At 37.3% G+C, this 13236-nt stretch overlaps 2 protein-coding genes across 4 annotated transcripts in view; both read left to right on the top strand.

The window, feature by feature from the left end:
* The window catches only part of LOC116817389 (translocating chain-associated membrane protein 1-like 1), a 58747-nt gene extending 56629 nt beyond the window's left edge, over window positions 1-2118 (top strand). For both annotated transcript variants that reach the window (XM_032767434.2, XM_075072278.1), the window contains one exon: window positions 1870-2118. In XM_032767434.2, the coding sequence (XP_032623325.1) occupies window positions 1870-1943 (74 nt within the window). In that variant the 3' untranslated portion in view covers window positions 1944-2118. The remainder of the gene's footprint in view (window positions 1-1869) is intronic.
* Window positions 2119-12934: 10816 nt separating this feature from the next.
* The window catches only part of NCOA3 (nuclear receptor coactivator 3), a 179439-nt gene continuing 179137 nt past the window's right edge, over window positions 12935-13236 (top strand). The window contains exon 1 of one of the 2 annotated variants that reach the window (XM_075072275.1): window positions 12935-13202. The gene's annotated coding sequence lies outside the window, so the exon portion shown is untranslated. The remainder of the gene's footprint in view (window positions 13203-13236) is intronic. The other variant, XM_075072276.1, reaches the window with a different exon arrangement.

The raw sequence follows: 13236 nt of genomic DNA, 5'->3' as shown, positions 1-13236 counted from the left end.
CACTTCAGATATATACTATAAATATTTTTATGCTCGATTTGTTCCTGAAATCTTTTTGTATTTTCCTTTTATCAATTCCCAAGGGAGCTACTGTGTGGTCCATTTCTTATTATATGGTGAAAATAGATGTCATTTTTAGCTTCCTCAAAGTTAGAAAATAGTCTGCATGAAAACATATTTACTCATGGTACACTGTATTGCATGTTCCTAACTTGAGGCAGCAGAGAGAGAATACTGCACTATGAGAAAAACCAAAATTAACAAAAGCCCACAGAGCTAATGTTCTTTCTAGGATTTTTCTCCTTTACTGAACTCTGCACAGATACAAACTCCACAAATTCTGCATATTACTAAGTTGAAAAGATTTAAAAAAATTAGTCTTAAAGTTGTAATAGCACTTTAGAATTCATCTTTTTGAATGCTTACAAATAAAAACTGTATGTTGTCTATTTTATCCTGATTGGTGAGGCTTTTAAGGTTGCTGTTTTTTCTTAATGATCATAAATTATATTTTTATTAAATTTTAGGTAATTAACAAATTGCTGTCACTTACTCTTCCAAATTCTACACCAAATCACAGAGACTTCTTTCTATAGTGACAATTGGACCCTTAAAAAACAACAACAACAAAAACTACTTTGAAATTAAATTGTAATCACTGGGGGACCTGTAGTGAACAAAGATTCCCTATTGTATTGCACAGGCAAGATCTGGAAGAAAATTACATCTACTAGTAGGAGGACTAACCCTATTTGGCAGAAGTAGACTGGGAGTCTTCACCCATAAGATCCAGTACAGTGCTCTGATGAGAAGCCTATTACCAGTTGCTGAAATTTCTATCAGGATGCTATCCCTGGACCCTTTTTGGGAGCTCCCTTGTTCATATCTTTCTGTACCTAATGGGCTGGGGTACTTCAGATTTAGATACACTACTATACAGATAATCCAGTGCTCCTGGAAGTTGATGGAAATAATCCCATTGATCTTAATGGGTGTTGGAGAAGCAGCTTTTCCTCTCCACTACTTTTCAGAGACTTCAAACTGCTGTGAAAGAAGTGTGTCTGCTTCTCTACTTCTCCTCTAGCCTTGTGGATCCTTATCCATAGGAGAAAAAGAGAACTTCACTGCTGCTCTTCATTGTTTTTCCATACAGAAGCATGTAATTGACACTATTCTTGAGCTTCACCACTGCCCACAGTATTCTAAATAGCAGCCGTGAAACTGTAATCTTGTGGACTTCACACTCTGCTGCGGGTGGGAAAATCAATGACCAGGAGAGGTTGAACATCTGTAGGTGCTGGAGGACGACACTGTATTGGTTTACGCTTACTCTTACCCTTGCAATCATAAATTCTAGCAATGTGTGTGTGGCGGTCCCCAAAATGCTGAAGCTGATGGTGGTGGTCCCCAAAATACCCAGGCCAAGCATCCCACTTGCTTAGAGTGAGTGGATTTTTCAAGCCCTGAATAGAGCGATCCAGGCTAGGTTGAAGTTAATGCTTACAGATTGATTTGCAGTGACTGCACAAGATTTTAATATTATGGGACAAATATCGTAGGTTACCACAGACTTTTATGGTGTTAGCATTGATAGTTCACACACAACTATAGTAAAACAAAATCTTCAGGTTCCATTCTCCACTGGCAAAAGGAATGATAGGGAGAGTTAGGAGGTAAGTATTCTATAAGTCCTTCAAAACATTACCTTGTTCCACCTCTCTACTGGAAGGCCCCAGAGCTTTGCCTACATTAAGTGTTGAATATTGTCATCTGACATTTTTAGGTTTGCATATCAACTTTGTTTTTCATTCTACAGAGGCAAATAGCATTTTACCTGTACTTTTAGCTTTCCCTGTTATAAAATTTCAGCTAACTTTGTCAATGGAGCAGTAAAATTAGAAGATGGAGCATCACCCAGAACAAGAAAATCAAAAGCATTATGAGATGGAAGCTAAAATCAGAAGACAACATATTGACAGAAGACTGTGATTAAAAAATATAATCTGTCACTGCAGAGTCATAGGCTATTTGTCTGTCCTGTTATGATTTAAATGGACACTATCAAGATAAAATATATTTTAAACACATTTTTTATTAATACATAACTTACTATGAAAACTGGTCACTTTTTTGATCTAATTTACTTTACTATTTACCTCTTTCAGTTTCACTCAATTTGGACAAGAAAATAGACAAATCACTTGCACTTTCTGGCTCTTTGTAGCACAATTCTGCAATGTTTGAGTGACAGACATTTCAGGGGAATATTTGAATCTAAACAATCTGTTTGGAATGTTAAAAAAAGTTGGAAACATTTTCATTAATATTGCGATTTAGAAAAGCTTTTCAAAACCTAAATTCTGGGCCAAAAATATCTGACCGTGTATGTTTAACTTTAAACTTTTGCACAACAGACTTTTTTTTTTATCATATTCTGATATTGGAGTAGGAGATAGTACAGTATGTCTGAAATATATGTTAGCATGGCCAAAAAAGAGTAAATGACATCTATTTCCCTTCAAAGATTATATAAAACTTGAGTTATGTAACACGTTCATCAAGTTCTGACTTAATATACCTAACTTCCTTTTAGGTGATTGTGATATTTTAGTTAGACACACAGGTTATTGGATGCAGTTGCCTTGCAGAATTGCCAGTGTACACAGGGCGTTTTGAAATAGATTGTAATGTCTTGTTTGGAAATTAGTTGCTGATTAAACATCTAGGGTGAAATCCTTATGCCACTAAAATAAGTGGCAAAGCTGTCATAGGTTTTACTGAGGCCAGCATTTTACCGCATGGCCAAATTTTGTGAAAATTTCCCCCTGGTAATTTTTTTTTAATTTTGGCACTGACCTGTTTGAAAGTTACACATGGCTTTTTCATAAAGACTATGAAGTTGAGTTCAGGAAATGTATTTTCTGAAGCTGCAATTTTTTTTAAAGGTGCTAAGATTTTTAATTACCTGCATTAGGCAGCCACTTGTTTCGGTTTCAAATTCAGATTTAAATTTTTGTATCTCCATGAAGCTATTAAGATGCTCATTACTTAAATACTGTTTTAGATATGATTTATATTTAAATTTGTAGACCATTTCAGAATGTCTTTTCAGAAGTAATAAGGTCTGATGCTGGTATAATTAAGTGGTCTAGTAAATACTGCATTATAGGCCTCTTATCCCCAACCAATGGCATCAGTTTTGCATGGCTTCTTGTACTACTTGCCATACTTTCAGCCAATTGGATCCTATTTCTCCAGCACACAAAATTCTGTTCAGAAAACAGTTAACTTATGCAGTAGAGCTGACTTTATAATATATGCCTTGGGTGCATAAAACACTAGAGAGGTACATTAAATTGCACTGTCACATGTTCTGAAGTGTATGTTGTGGTTACGATTTAGGAAGAAGATTTACAATTTCTTACGTGTTAATGCCACAAAATATATTTACAACTTTCTTGGAAGAATAGTTATTTAAAATTTATCTATATGTAGGTTTTTCTTTAATACTATTTCTTCCCTCCCTCCCTCCCTGCACTGGCTTCCCAGGTTCATTCTTGTACCCTAGCTTGTGTTTCTTGAAGAAGTGCAGTGTTTTTTAGTGAAGTGAAGCAGAATCTAGCAGGACTGAGGGGCCACTTGTAAAAAGTTCAGCTGCATCTACCCAATTTCTCTCTCTAAAAACTGGCTGTTGACCACTTACTCATTTCAGATACATGCATGTATTCACATACAATAGAAACAGTTTTTGGCATGTTCACCTAAGCTACACTCGATTAAACAGTATTTGCCACTTATCACACAGCATGTTCAAAGCACTTTACAAGCATACTCTTCATAACCCTCCAGAAAGGTAGGTAAGTAGAAGTGTTTTCAGTATATTAGAAACTGACAGATCAAGTGACATGTCCAAGGACACAGTGAGGATCACTGCCTCTGCTGGGAGTAGAAATCAGGATTCCTAATTCCTAGTCCAGCGAATGAATCACACCTGACTCCTGGCCACACTTCTGTGAAAAGCAAGTGAGTGAGAGACTAAAGGTTTCATATCATAGTACCAATCCCTTGAGCCATCTTAGGTGTTGCCATGTTGATCTAAGCACTTGTTTGACTATGATAAGGCTACTGATATTTTTGTAAGTTACCTACATAGTTGTGACTGGTATATCTAATGCTATTTAGTCTTATTAACCCATCTTCTAATTTGCCCTAACTATTCCCATGCGCAAATTGTATGTAGGAGTATCATATGTGATTTCTCATAAACCTGTACATTTCTACTAAAAATGTTTACCATGGAACTAAAATATATATTTTTTTAACAATTTTAATAAATGTATTTGTATAATCATGAATGCTTCATTTGATAAAAGTATCATCTTTTGAGCAGTTTTGGTGTGACCTGCTTAGTCTCTCTACCGTACTGCTCACAAGACAGTGCTTTCACTGATAAGTAATCGCACCTGTAAGTATACCATACATTTAGGTTTTGGGCCACTTTCCAGCTGAAATGGCCAAAGACTAGTTATTATATAGGTAAAAAATATTTTACCCTGAGAAGGGAATTCCTACACTACGGACACTGTGAATACAGATAAAAGTTATATTGCTTTTACATTACTGATGCAAACATTTTCTTGAATAAAAACATTTGCCTCCTCCTCCCCCATCCATCGCAAAAGTATTCAGACCAAAGTTTTTTTTAAACGAGCCTAAAATTAGGCTACATCTATACCTGAGCACCTAAAAATTGGCCAGATTTTCAAAAGTGTGAAACACTCATCAGTTACAATTAAGTAGCCAGATTCCCATTATGGGCACTGCAGAGTATTCAACACTCTTTAAAATCTGGCCACTTATTTAGGAGCCTAAGTGGTAACTTAATTTTAGGGTCCTGTTTTTCTCAAAAACTTAGCCCCAATCTTTTCCCCTTCAATATTATGGAAAATTCCATTTCTAGCATGCTGCTTATGAATTCACTGAACAAAATGTACTTGAATGCTATTCTTGTTGCATGTCATTCATAATGGACACTTTAAGGAATCTACACTTCTGAAGTCAAATAATTTAAGTGAAACGTTTAAAGTGTCCTTCGCATATAACTATTGTGTGTATGGATACTGTGTTCATACGCACATACTGTATCAGTAAAATAAAGATAGGAATCTCAGTCTTGTAGCATGAGAGAAACTCTCACTATTTCTTTTTAAAAACCATTGTTTTTTGGTCATTCCATTGCATTTTTGGATGCTCACTGTGGAATATCAAAATGTGTAAAATGAACTAGGCCTGTGCCTTAATATTAAGACATTTCAGTAAATTTTAAACAACTTGCAGCAAAAAAAAAAAAAGTTCTTTGCACTTAATGCCGTCTGTTTTGACAACTTTACAATGTAATTCTACATATATTTTAGTGACTGTTACACTGTTTGGAATGTCAAACGATGGAAGATGGAAAGTTGGGGATGGGAGGGATATGGCTTATTCTCACATGCATTAGAGAGCAGACTCTGAGCTCGCTGTTCTGAGCCAGGGACTTTTGTGTGATGACTGGAATTGTAATGACTACAAAGAGTAACTTGATCTTATTGTTCAAAATTCCTTTAGGTTAATATGTAGACTGATTAGTTCTGTTTTTAGTTTTTGTTGCTGTTTGTTTTTTGGAGTGGTGGTTTTGTTGTTTTTCCTACCTGATTTGAGCGTGGGTGACAATAACATGTAAGGGAAGATTATGGGTTAGGGGAGTAGAAGCTAGGATACTAATAAGACTAATAAATAACTGTACTAATGTTCCCATTTGATTATGAGTACAAAGCCCCCCACCCACCTAATAATTTTGTTAAAATTTACTCTTTCAAATATAATAATCTTCAAAAATAAGAATTCCAGCTCTGTACTCTGCAGCCTGTCTTGAATTCATTTTACACTGCCAAACAAAAATTCACACATTGTTTTGTTCCATGGAGGAAGGAAACTTTGTGACACTTTCAGGACTCTTGTACTTGTATTAAGCACAATATTTAGGAGGAAGCTATGAGAGAGGAGTCAGCAATTAAAAATTCCCAAGTGATTGACGATTTTGGAAATATTGTCCAACAATCTCTTCTACCATCTTTGAAACAACAAGCATTTTTAAACAAAATACTAAGCTAATCCATATCTCTGAAGCTATAACAAGACCCTAATTCTGCAAAGCACATACTTAACTCTTACTGACTTCAATGAGACTTACGTTCATGCATAAGTGCTTTGCTACATTGGGGCCTAACTCAAATATATATAATTGAGAATTACAGTTGGGAGTGCATACTACCTCTTCATCTTTAAAGCACATTGGTGTTAAGAATGGAATTCTCAGAGTGCCTAAATGCCTTAGGAGCACTTAGGACTTGCGTTCAGAGACCCAAAGGTAACTCCCTTTGGAATCGAGGGTCATTAGAGGCCTAAATATCTTTGAGGATCTGGGCCTTTTATTCCTAAATTATATAGGTATTTAGGTTCCTAATTCCTACTGATTTCAGTGGGAGTGAAATGTCTAATATCTTTAAAAATTTGGGTCTTAGGCACTTCTAAAAATGTTACCCAAAGTTTTTAAGATCAGACGCTAACATATTTTATTACAGATAATGAATTTCCTTTTTTTATAGCTTTGTTAGACCTTCACAAAACTAGTTTGATATTTTTCATTTTAATACTATTATAAACTTCTAATACATTAAAAGCCAAGTTCTGCATTTATGCTTCCTTTAACCCCATTGACTTAGCTGAGGTTGTATGAGATCTCAGTGCAAAATCTGAGGCAAAAACTCTAGTCCTGTGACAACTCCATGAATAGTCCTATTCATTTGCATACACATTTTACTTAAATCATAAATAATCTTTTTAGTCATTTCAGTCAATTTTCTGTGCTGTCCTGTCTAGTTATAGACTTCAGTTGCACATCAGTTGTCCTTCAGAGGTAAGGTTTATTTGGGGATGAGGAGCATCCATAGTAAAGTCGCCTGCTAAAAGCTCTTATTGGTTTCAAATAGAAAAAACTTACTGTGTAAATAACTTATTATTAATCCAAAATTGGATCCTCTTATTTTAACCCTCAGAACATGAAAGGGTTATGCTTTATCTGCAATGTATTGCTTTAAGATTACAATGACATTTTCTAGTAAGTACAAAATCATTTAAGCTACCAACTTGTAGTTTTTAAATTTTCAATTATTATTTAAAACCACTGTACAGATTTACTGATGCTGTTCCTGTGGCAGTACTTTAACCAGGACCTGATCCAACTATTAAAGTCAACAAAAAGACTCCCAACAGGAGTTGGATCAGGCCCTAATGGTACATATTTTCTTTTAGAGTTTGCTTCACTCCAGCTCCAAGATGTGTATGAAAAAAATTTCTAAATGCACAATATTGTCAAATAATGAAGCAGTGGTACTTCACATGCTATAAATAATTTATTTAATTGGGTTTCCTATTACATGATTTGGCAGAGGAGGCAATGAACTATGATTTTTATAAATGTATCATCTACGTCTGATTGTCTCCCAACACTATCTATTGGAATGGCTGCTCTATCTAGTTAAGTTGGAGGTATATTGCTACTTGGAATACACTCTGATGCATTCCTTAATCTGTCTGAATGTTGGCTGGTTCCCCCACCCCCAAAATGTAATATATGCTAGTGATGAGAATTGTTGGCTAAAAAGGACCTCAGTACTGTAAATGGTAAAGTTACAAATGTTAAACCTCTCTTTATTGTTACTAGTTTTAAGCCTCAGAAGTTGAAATGATGTATTTAACTGTCATGAACAAGAGAGTAATGTTTACAAACTGTAATAGTGTCTTAAAATTTTTTTACAATTATCAAGCAAAATTCTTATGTAGAGTTGAATCTACACTTAAACCAGCAATGTACTCTATATTATATTGCTCATGAACTATGATTAATGTGCAACTGTCTGATTGCAACAAATATGGAAGCTTGCATTTTTAATTGATATTAAATTGTACTGTCCATTTAATTTAACTGATTTGTCTGTTCTCTTCCAGTTAATCTACTTGAGTGCTGAAATGCATTGCTTTTTCTAATGCATCAAGAAAAATAAATCTGTTAAAAGCATCACTTTATCCACCACTTTATAGGCTAAATGTGTGCTAAAACACCATCAGTTATTTTACTGTTGACCCTTGTAATGTTTACGTAATTGGTTGATTGGTTTGTTATTGTTTAAATTTGTAAAACATAGCACAAAAGCTATGTTTTCTGATGTATGTAAACTAGTGATTATTTATTTTGCTTGGTAAAATGTCTACTAACCTTGCTCCACAGAAAGTATTCTGTATATGTTTGATATATATTTATGATACTTTTTTTAATTCTGTAATTTAATTTTTTTGTTGCCATTAAATCCATGTTTTATTACTACACTAAATCAGTTGATTTTTGTAGTTTGGTCAATTAAGTAGTCAAGCCATCTGAAAAGCATTAACAGTGTCTATGGAAAAAGTATTATAAAAAGTGTGCACATAACTGTGCAAAGTGCATCTGGGTTTATTCCTTTTCCAACATTTTATCTCTTTCTTGTTGATAATCTTTGATTAGTGTCTGCTGCCAGGAGGCATCTCTTTTTTCTGTCTCCATGGTGCACATAATGAGCCTTCTACGCTGGTCCAGACAGTAGCTGTGAGGAATTTTCTACCTTAGATTTGTTTCTCCCCTTCCCCACACCCCCCGCCCCAGAAGTGCAGCTACACAAATGCATTGCTGCTAAGCCCTTATGTAGACACGCACCAATATAAAGCAGGTAAGTTGCAATTTTTACAGCTGTGCAGCATGTCTATATTTAGGCTTTGTTTAAACTTAGAAGTTATGTTTGACCCATGCAGATATGTAGGGGAAAAACCACACCCCTGCCTGACATACCTATATCCACAAAAGCTGCAGAGTAGATGCAGTGATGTTGATAGAAGAGTGCTTCTGTCTACATAGGTAATGTTGTTTGTGGATGTCGTGTTCCTAAACCAACAGAAAAACTTCCATCAGCATAGGCTGCATCCATACTATGCCTGCATGACAATTGTAGGCTCTCTGAGAATTCTAACTAGGGTGACCAGACTGCAAGTGTGAAAAACTGGGACGGGGTAGGGGGTAATAGGAGCATATATAAGAAAAAGACCCAAAAATCAGGACTGTCCCTATAAAATCAGGACATCTGGTCACCCTAATTCTAACTCAAATGCAAAGGGGTGCCATCTTCCCAATTACTATATGCAAATAATACTATATGTATACAGTGCTTTGCAAATATTAACTCAGTGTAGTATATGCATGGTGGGGACCCCCCCCCCCCCAAAAAAAAAAAAAAGAGCCTGACTCAACAGACTTTCAATTGTAATTGTGCTCAAAGACATTTTTTGAAAATCCCATCCTCAACCTGGAATATTTTTTGGTTCTTTTTGGCTCATGCAGCACTAACTATAAAATTGACAGGCAGACCATAGTTAAATGTTGTCAATAATGCATGATCCCAGATAGAATCTACTGCACACAAGGTAAATTGAATGAATGTCATTTTTCACAACAAAACTGCACTTTGACGAAATTACTAATTTAGAAAGTTATGTTTGATTCCAGGAAAAAAAAAGACCCTCTAAATTGCAGGAAGCATGTTAAGTATTACATTAAAAATGAATGTGGAATCAACTAAAGGAGTATCCTCCATGCAGCATTAAGGAAATGTGCAGTCTTGGGGGAAAAAAATTAAATCTCATGTTTTAGGAATAAAGGAGGGAAGGGTAGATGCAAGTTTGCTTACTGGGACCTGTGGAGTTCTAGAGCTTTTTCTGGATTCCTACTTGATCTGCCTCTTGAGCTGAATCAAGTATTTTCCCCAGGAGCCTTCCTGAAGCACTGGAAAATTAAATACTAAAATACCTAAAATGTAAAAGTATTTATAAATACAGCTGCTCATTAATATTTGACAGAACTTAATGTCAGGCCTCTAGGAGCATAAAGTATCATCTCTTGTAAAGTATGTGTATCTGGATAGTCCTTGGTTGACACACCTGAGCCAGAGCTGATTCTACAAAGGATAACTTCATCTGAGTAAGCACTACCCTAGTAGGCAAACATTTATGTCTTTTGGAAGGTCCTAAACAGTGATCAGGATACTGATTCTTGTAACTCATAATTACTTTATTTCTAACCAATTTGGGTTTTGACATAAAGGAATCAACTTCCAGCTAAGAACTGGATACTTATTTGGTCTACCACTATCAGGTGATGTGTATAATTAGTGAAAGTGTGTAAAGGGCTCATGACCTGTCTGCCCTGGTCCTTGCTGGTAGTGGAGGCAAGGAGAGCCCATTTTCTTGTATTTGAGAGCCTTTAATATACAAGAATTCAGTACCTTTATCCATAAGGACCATAAATCATTGAAAAGACATCTTGTTTTTCTTTCTTTAGTAATTACTTTTCAGGAGGTAAAAGAATGTATAAAAGTAGTTAAGGTGGGGCTCTACTTACTTCCAGTTATGGAATTGAAAAGTACTTCAAATGAAACCTGTTCCTTAATTCATCTGGCTGCAGGGTGTCTTACCCTGATTCTGAAAAGGATGTCTCTAATGTGCTCTTGAGGGGGCAATTTGGCTGGTGTTCTCAAGCTAAGTTTGTAGCTTCATCAAGTAACATTGAGGTACAAATGTGTTTTTATTGGCATTTATATTTGGAGTATACATTATTCCCAGGAATATGCCTACATGCATACATTCCTTAATCAGAACATATAAGCAATCAGGGCTTAAAGATGCATAAAGTTAATGCCTATTTCTGAATTTAAAGCAATCTATATGGTGTGGATGGTCTTCTACATTTACATGGAGCCCCTCTGTCTTCCATGGAGCTCCATGTAGGTGCAAGTCTGCTCATTTGTTGTAAAATACAAGATTCATATTGATGAATGTACTTCAATATTTAGATTTTACATATTTATTTAACCTCTGAACAGTGAAAGTCTCTAAAATACATCTACAATAGTTACATTGAATTTTGAATTCTCAGTGATATTTCTACAGCGTCTGGATTATCCTCAGCCAGAATGTGAATTCATATACATATATTCTAATTTATAACATTATAAAGCTTTGCTGTCCAAATGAATTATAGTCTAGTAGGTCCTACTGCGGAAAGGCTTCTTATCTTATAATATTGGCAAATGGATCTATCCTAATCAAGAATGTATAAACCATTCCATATTTAGACCTATTTTTTTAAAAAATAGTGATTTTGGATATTTCTGGGTTTCTAACCTGAGACATTCTAAATTGGTCAGACTCTCAGAAGCTGGTGGCTGAGTACTTTCCACTGTTCTCAGTGGTAGTCCAGATTTGTCACAGGTAGCTACTTTTAGAAACAATTCTACTTAACTAGAATACAGTCACCAGTTGCTCTAAGTGTTCTAAAAAGTTCAATTTGAAAAGGTTTTTTTTTTTTAAATTAGGTAAATGGTTTGTTACTAATTTACACTGATAGAAATTTAGAGGTGGATTTTTCTCCTTTCCACCAGATATAAGATTTAACTTGCAGAACTGCTTTGCACATTGTAGAAGGCTTATATTCAAGTACAAGATGCATATAATTTCCATATCTTGACCTACTGTAATATAAATATACAAGATTGCGTTCGTCTGTGCCTAGTTAGTTGAAATTCACAGATAAATGTAAGTCTGGTAATAGCTGTAGGATTTAACTGACATCCCACATGTTATCTAGAAGAAAGAGCAAAAATTGTTCCAGTATTAATTGTAATTTTGTGACTTCTGTAGCTGCATTTAATGAAAAAAGTTGGTTTTTCCTTTCTCCTGTATATACATAGTCCTTTATTAGATCATCTATCCCTGTTTTTTAACCTGCCTTAATCTCAATTAAGAAACTACTACGGAACAATAAGATGGCAGATCACCTGCCATGAAATCAATTTTTCATGTCGCTCGTTGCAGTATGCGTGTGGGGAAACTCTCCCTCAACACAAGAGTGCCTTAACAGGAGATGTTTAGGTCTCTGTACTAAAGATACATGATCTGAGTGCAAATCACTGCATTTCCACGTTATAAAAACGAGATGGTGGCTGCTGCTTTTCTCCCCTATGAAGCTGGCCACCGTCTTTGCTATAACCCTTCATGCAGCAAGGGGCAGCCCTTGATAACCCCATACGCATCTGACCTACTCCAAGGCCTGTAGCAAACGGCGCTGAGATAATCGCAGAGGCGAGGGCCTCACCCGCAGCGCGGGACAAGACTCACCACTTTTCAAGAGTAAGGCCTCTAAGCTGCTTGGGTGATTGTTTGAAACGGCTTTTTGAATTCTGTAGAAATCTTTGGTGAGTCCCCTTCAGTCCCTTGACCCCAGAGAAAAGCTCTCTGGTAGGGTCGGGGCCTTACCGGGCAGTCGAGCCCTTTGTGGACATCAACAGGCATAGTTCTAGTAACACAGATACCGACGCGAACCTGAAGAGAACCCCTGAAAGAGACAAAAGCTGGTTGCTTGTCAAACGTGGCGGCCCTCCTACAACAGGGCTGTGCGCAGCCGGGCTCTCCCACACAGCTCCCCCCGCACCCTGGGCAAGGGTGACAGGCGGCGAGCACCTCAGCGCCGGCGCCGCTAGGCTAGTCCCTTCTCCTTCGGCCTCTGTGCGGGGGTCTCAGCTAGGGGCAAGGGTGTGTGTGTGTGTGTGAGCCAAGGTCCCACTCGGGAGGTCCACACAACGCCGCGTTCCCGCCCCGCTACCGCTGTTATCATTTAACACCCCAGAACCAGGAAGTCGGACGCCGGAAACAGAATGATTTAAGAAAAAAAATCGCCATCGGAGCCACCGGTTGGCAGGCAGGCGCGGAGGCCGCTGGGAGATGAAGTTTAAAAGGGCCTGTGCGGCTCGGCTGAGGACGCGGGGGACCATGGTGAGCCGCACTGAAGGGGCAGCGTCGCGTCGGGACTACAGGTCCCATTGTATCCCGCGCGGGTTGGAACTACACATCCCATAATGCCCCGCGGTGGCCGGGCTGAGTCCGGCTGTGGCTGGCGGCGGCTCTCGGAGAGGCTGGTTTCTATTTAAACTCAGGCAAGGAGGAAAATGGCGGCGAGGAGCTGAGTGTGGGGGACTTGGGGGAAAAAAGGAGACACTAGCGAGCTCTGGATCCCTTCCCTGGTGAGTAGGACTGGGGGGAGGGGGGTCGAGTCTT

Source organism: Chelonoidis abingdonii, chromosome 14, assembly GCF_003597395.2.
Source record: "Chelonoidis abingdonii isolate Lonesome George chromosome 14, CheloAbing_2.0, whole genome shotgun sequence".
NCBI classification, from domain to species: domain Eukaryota; kingdom Metazoa; phylum Chordata; order Testudines; family Testudinidae; genus Chelonoidis; species Chelonoidis abingdonii.
This window is presented reverse-complemented; position numbering and strand designations above follow the sequence as displayed.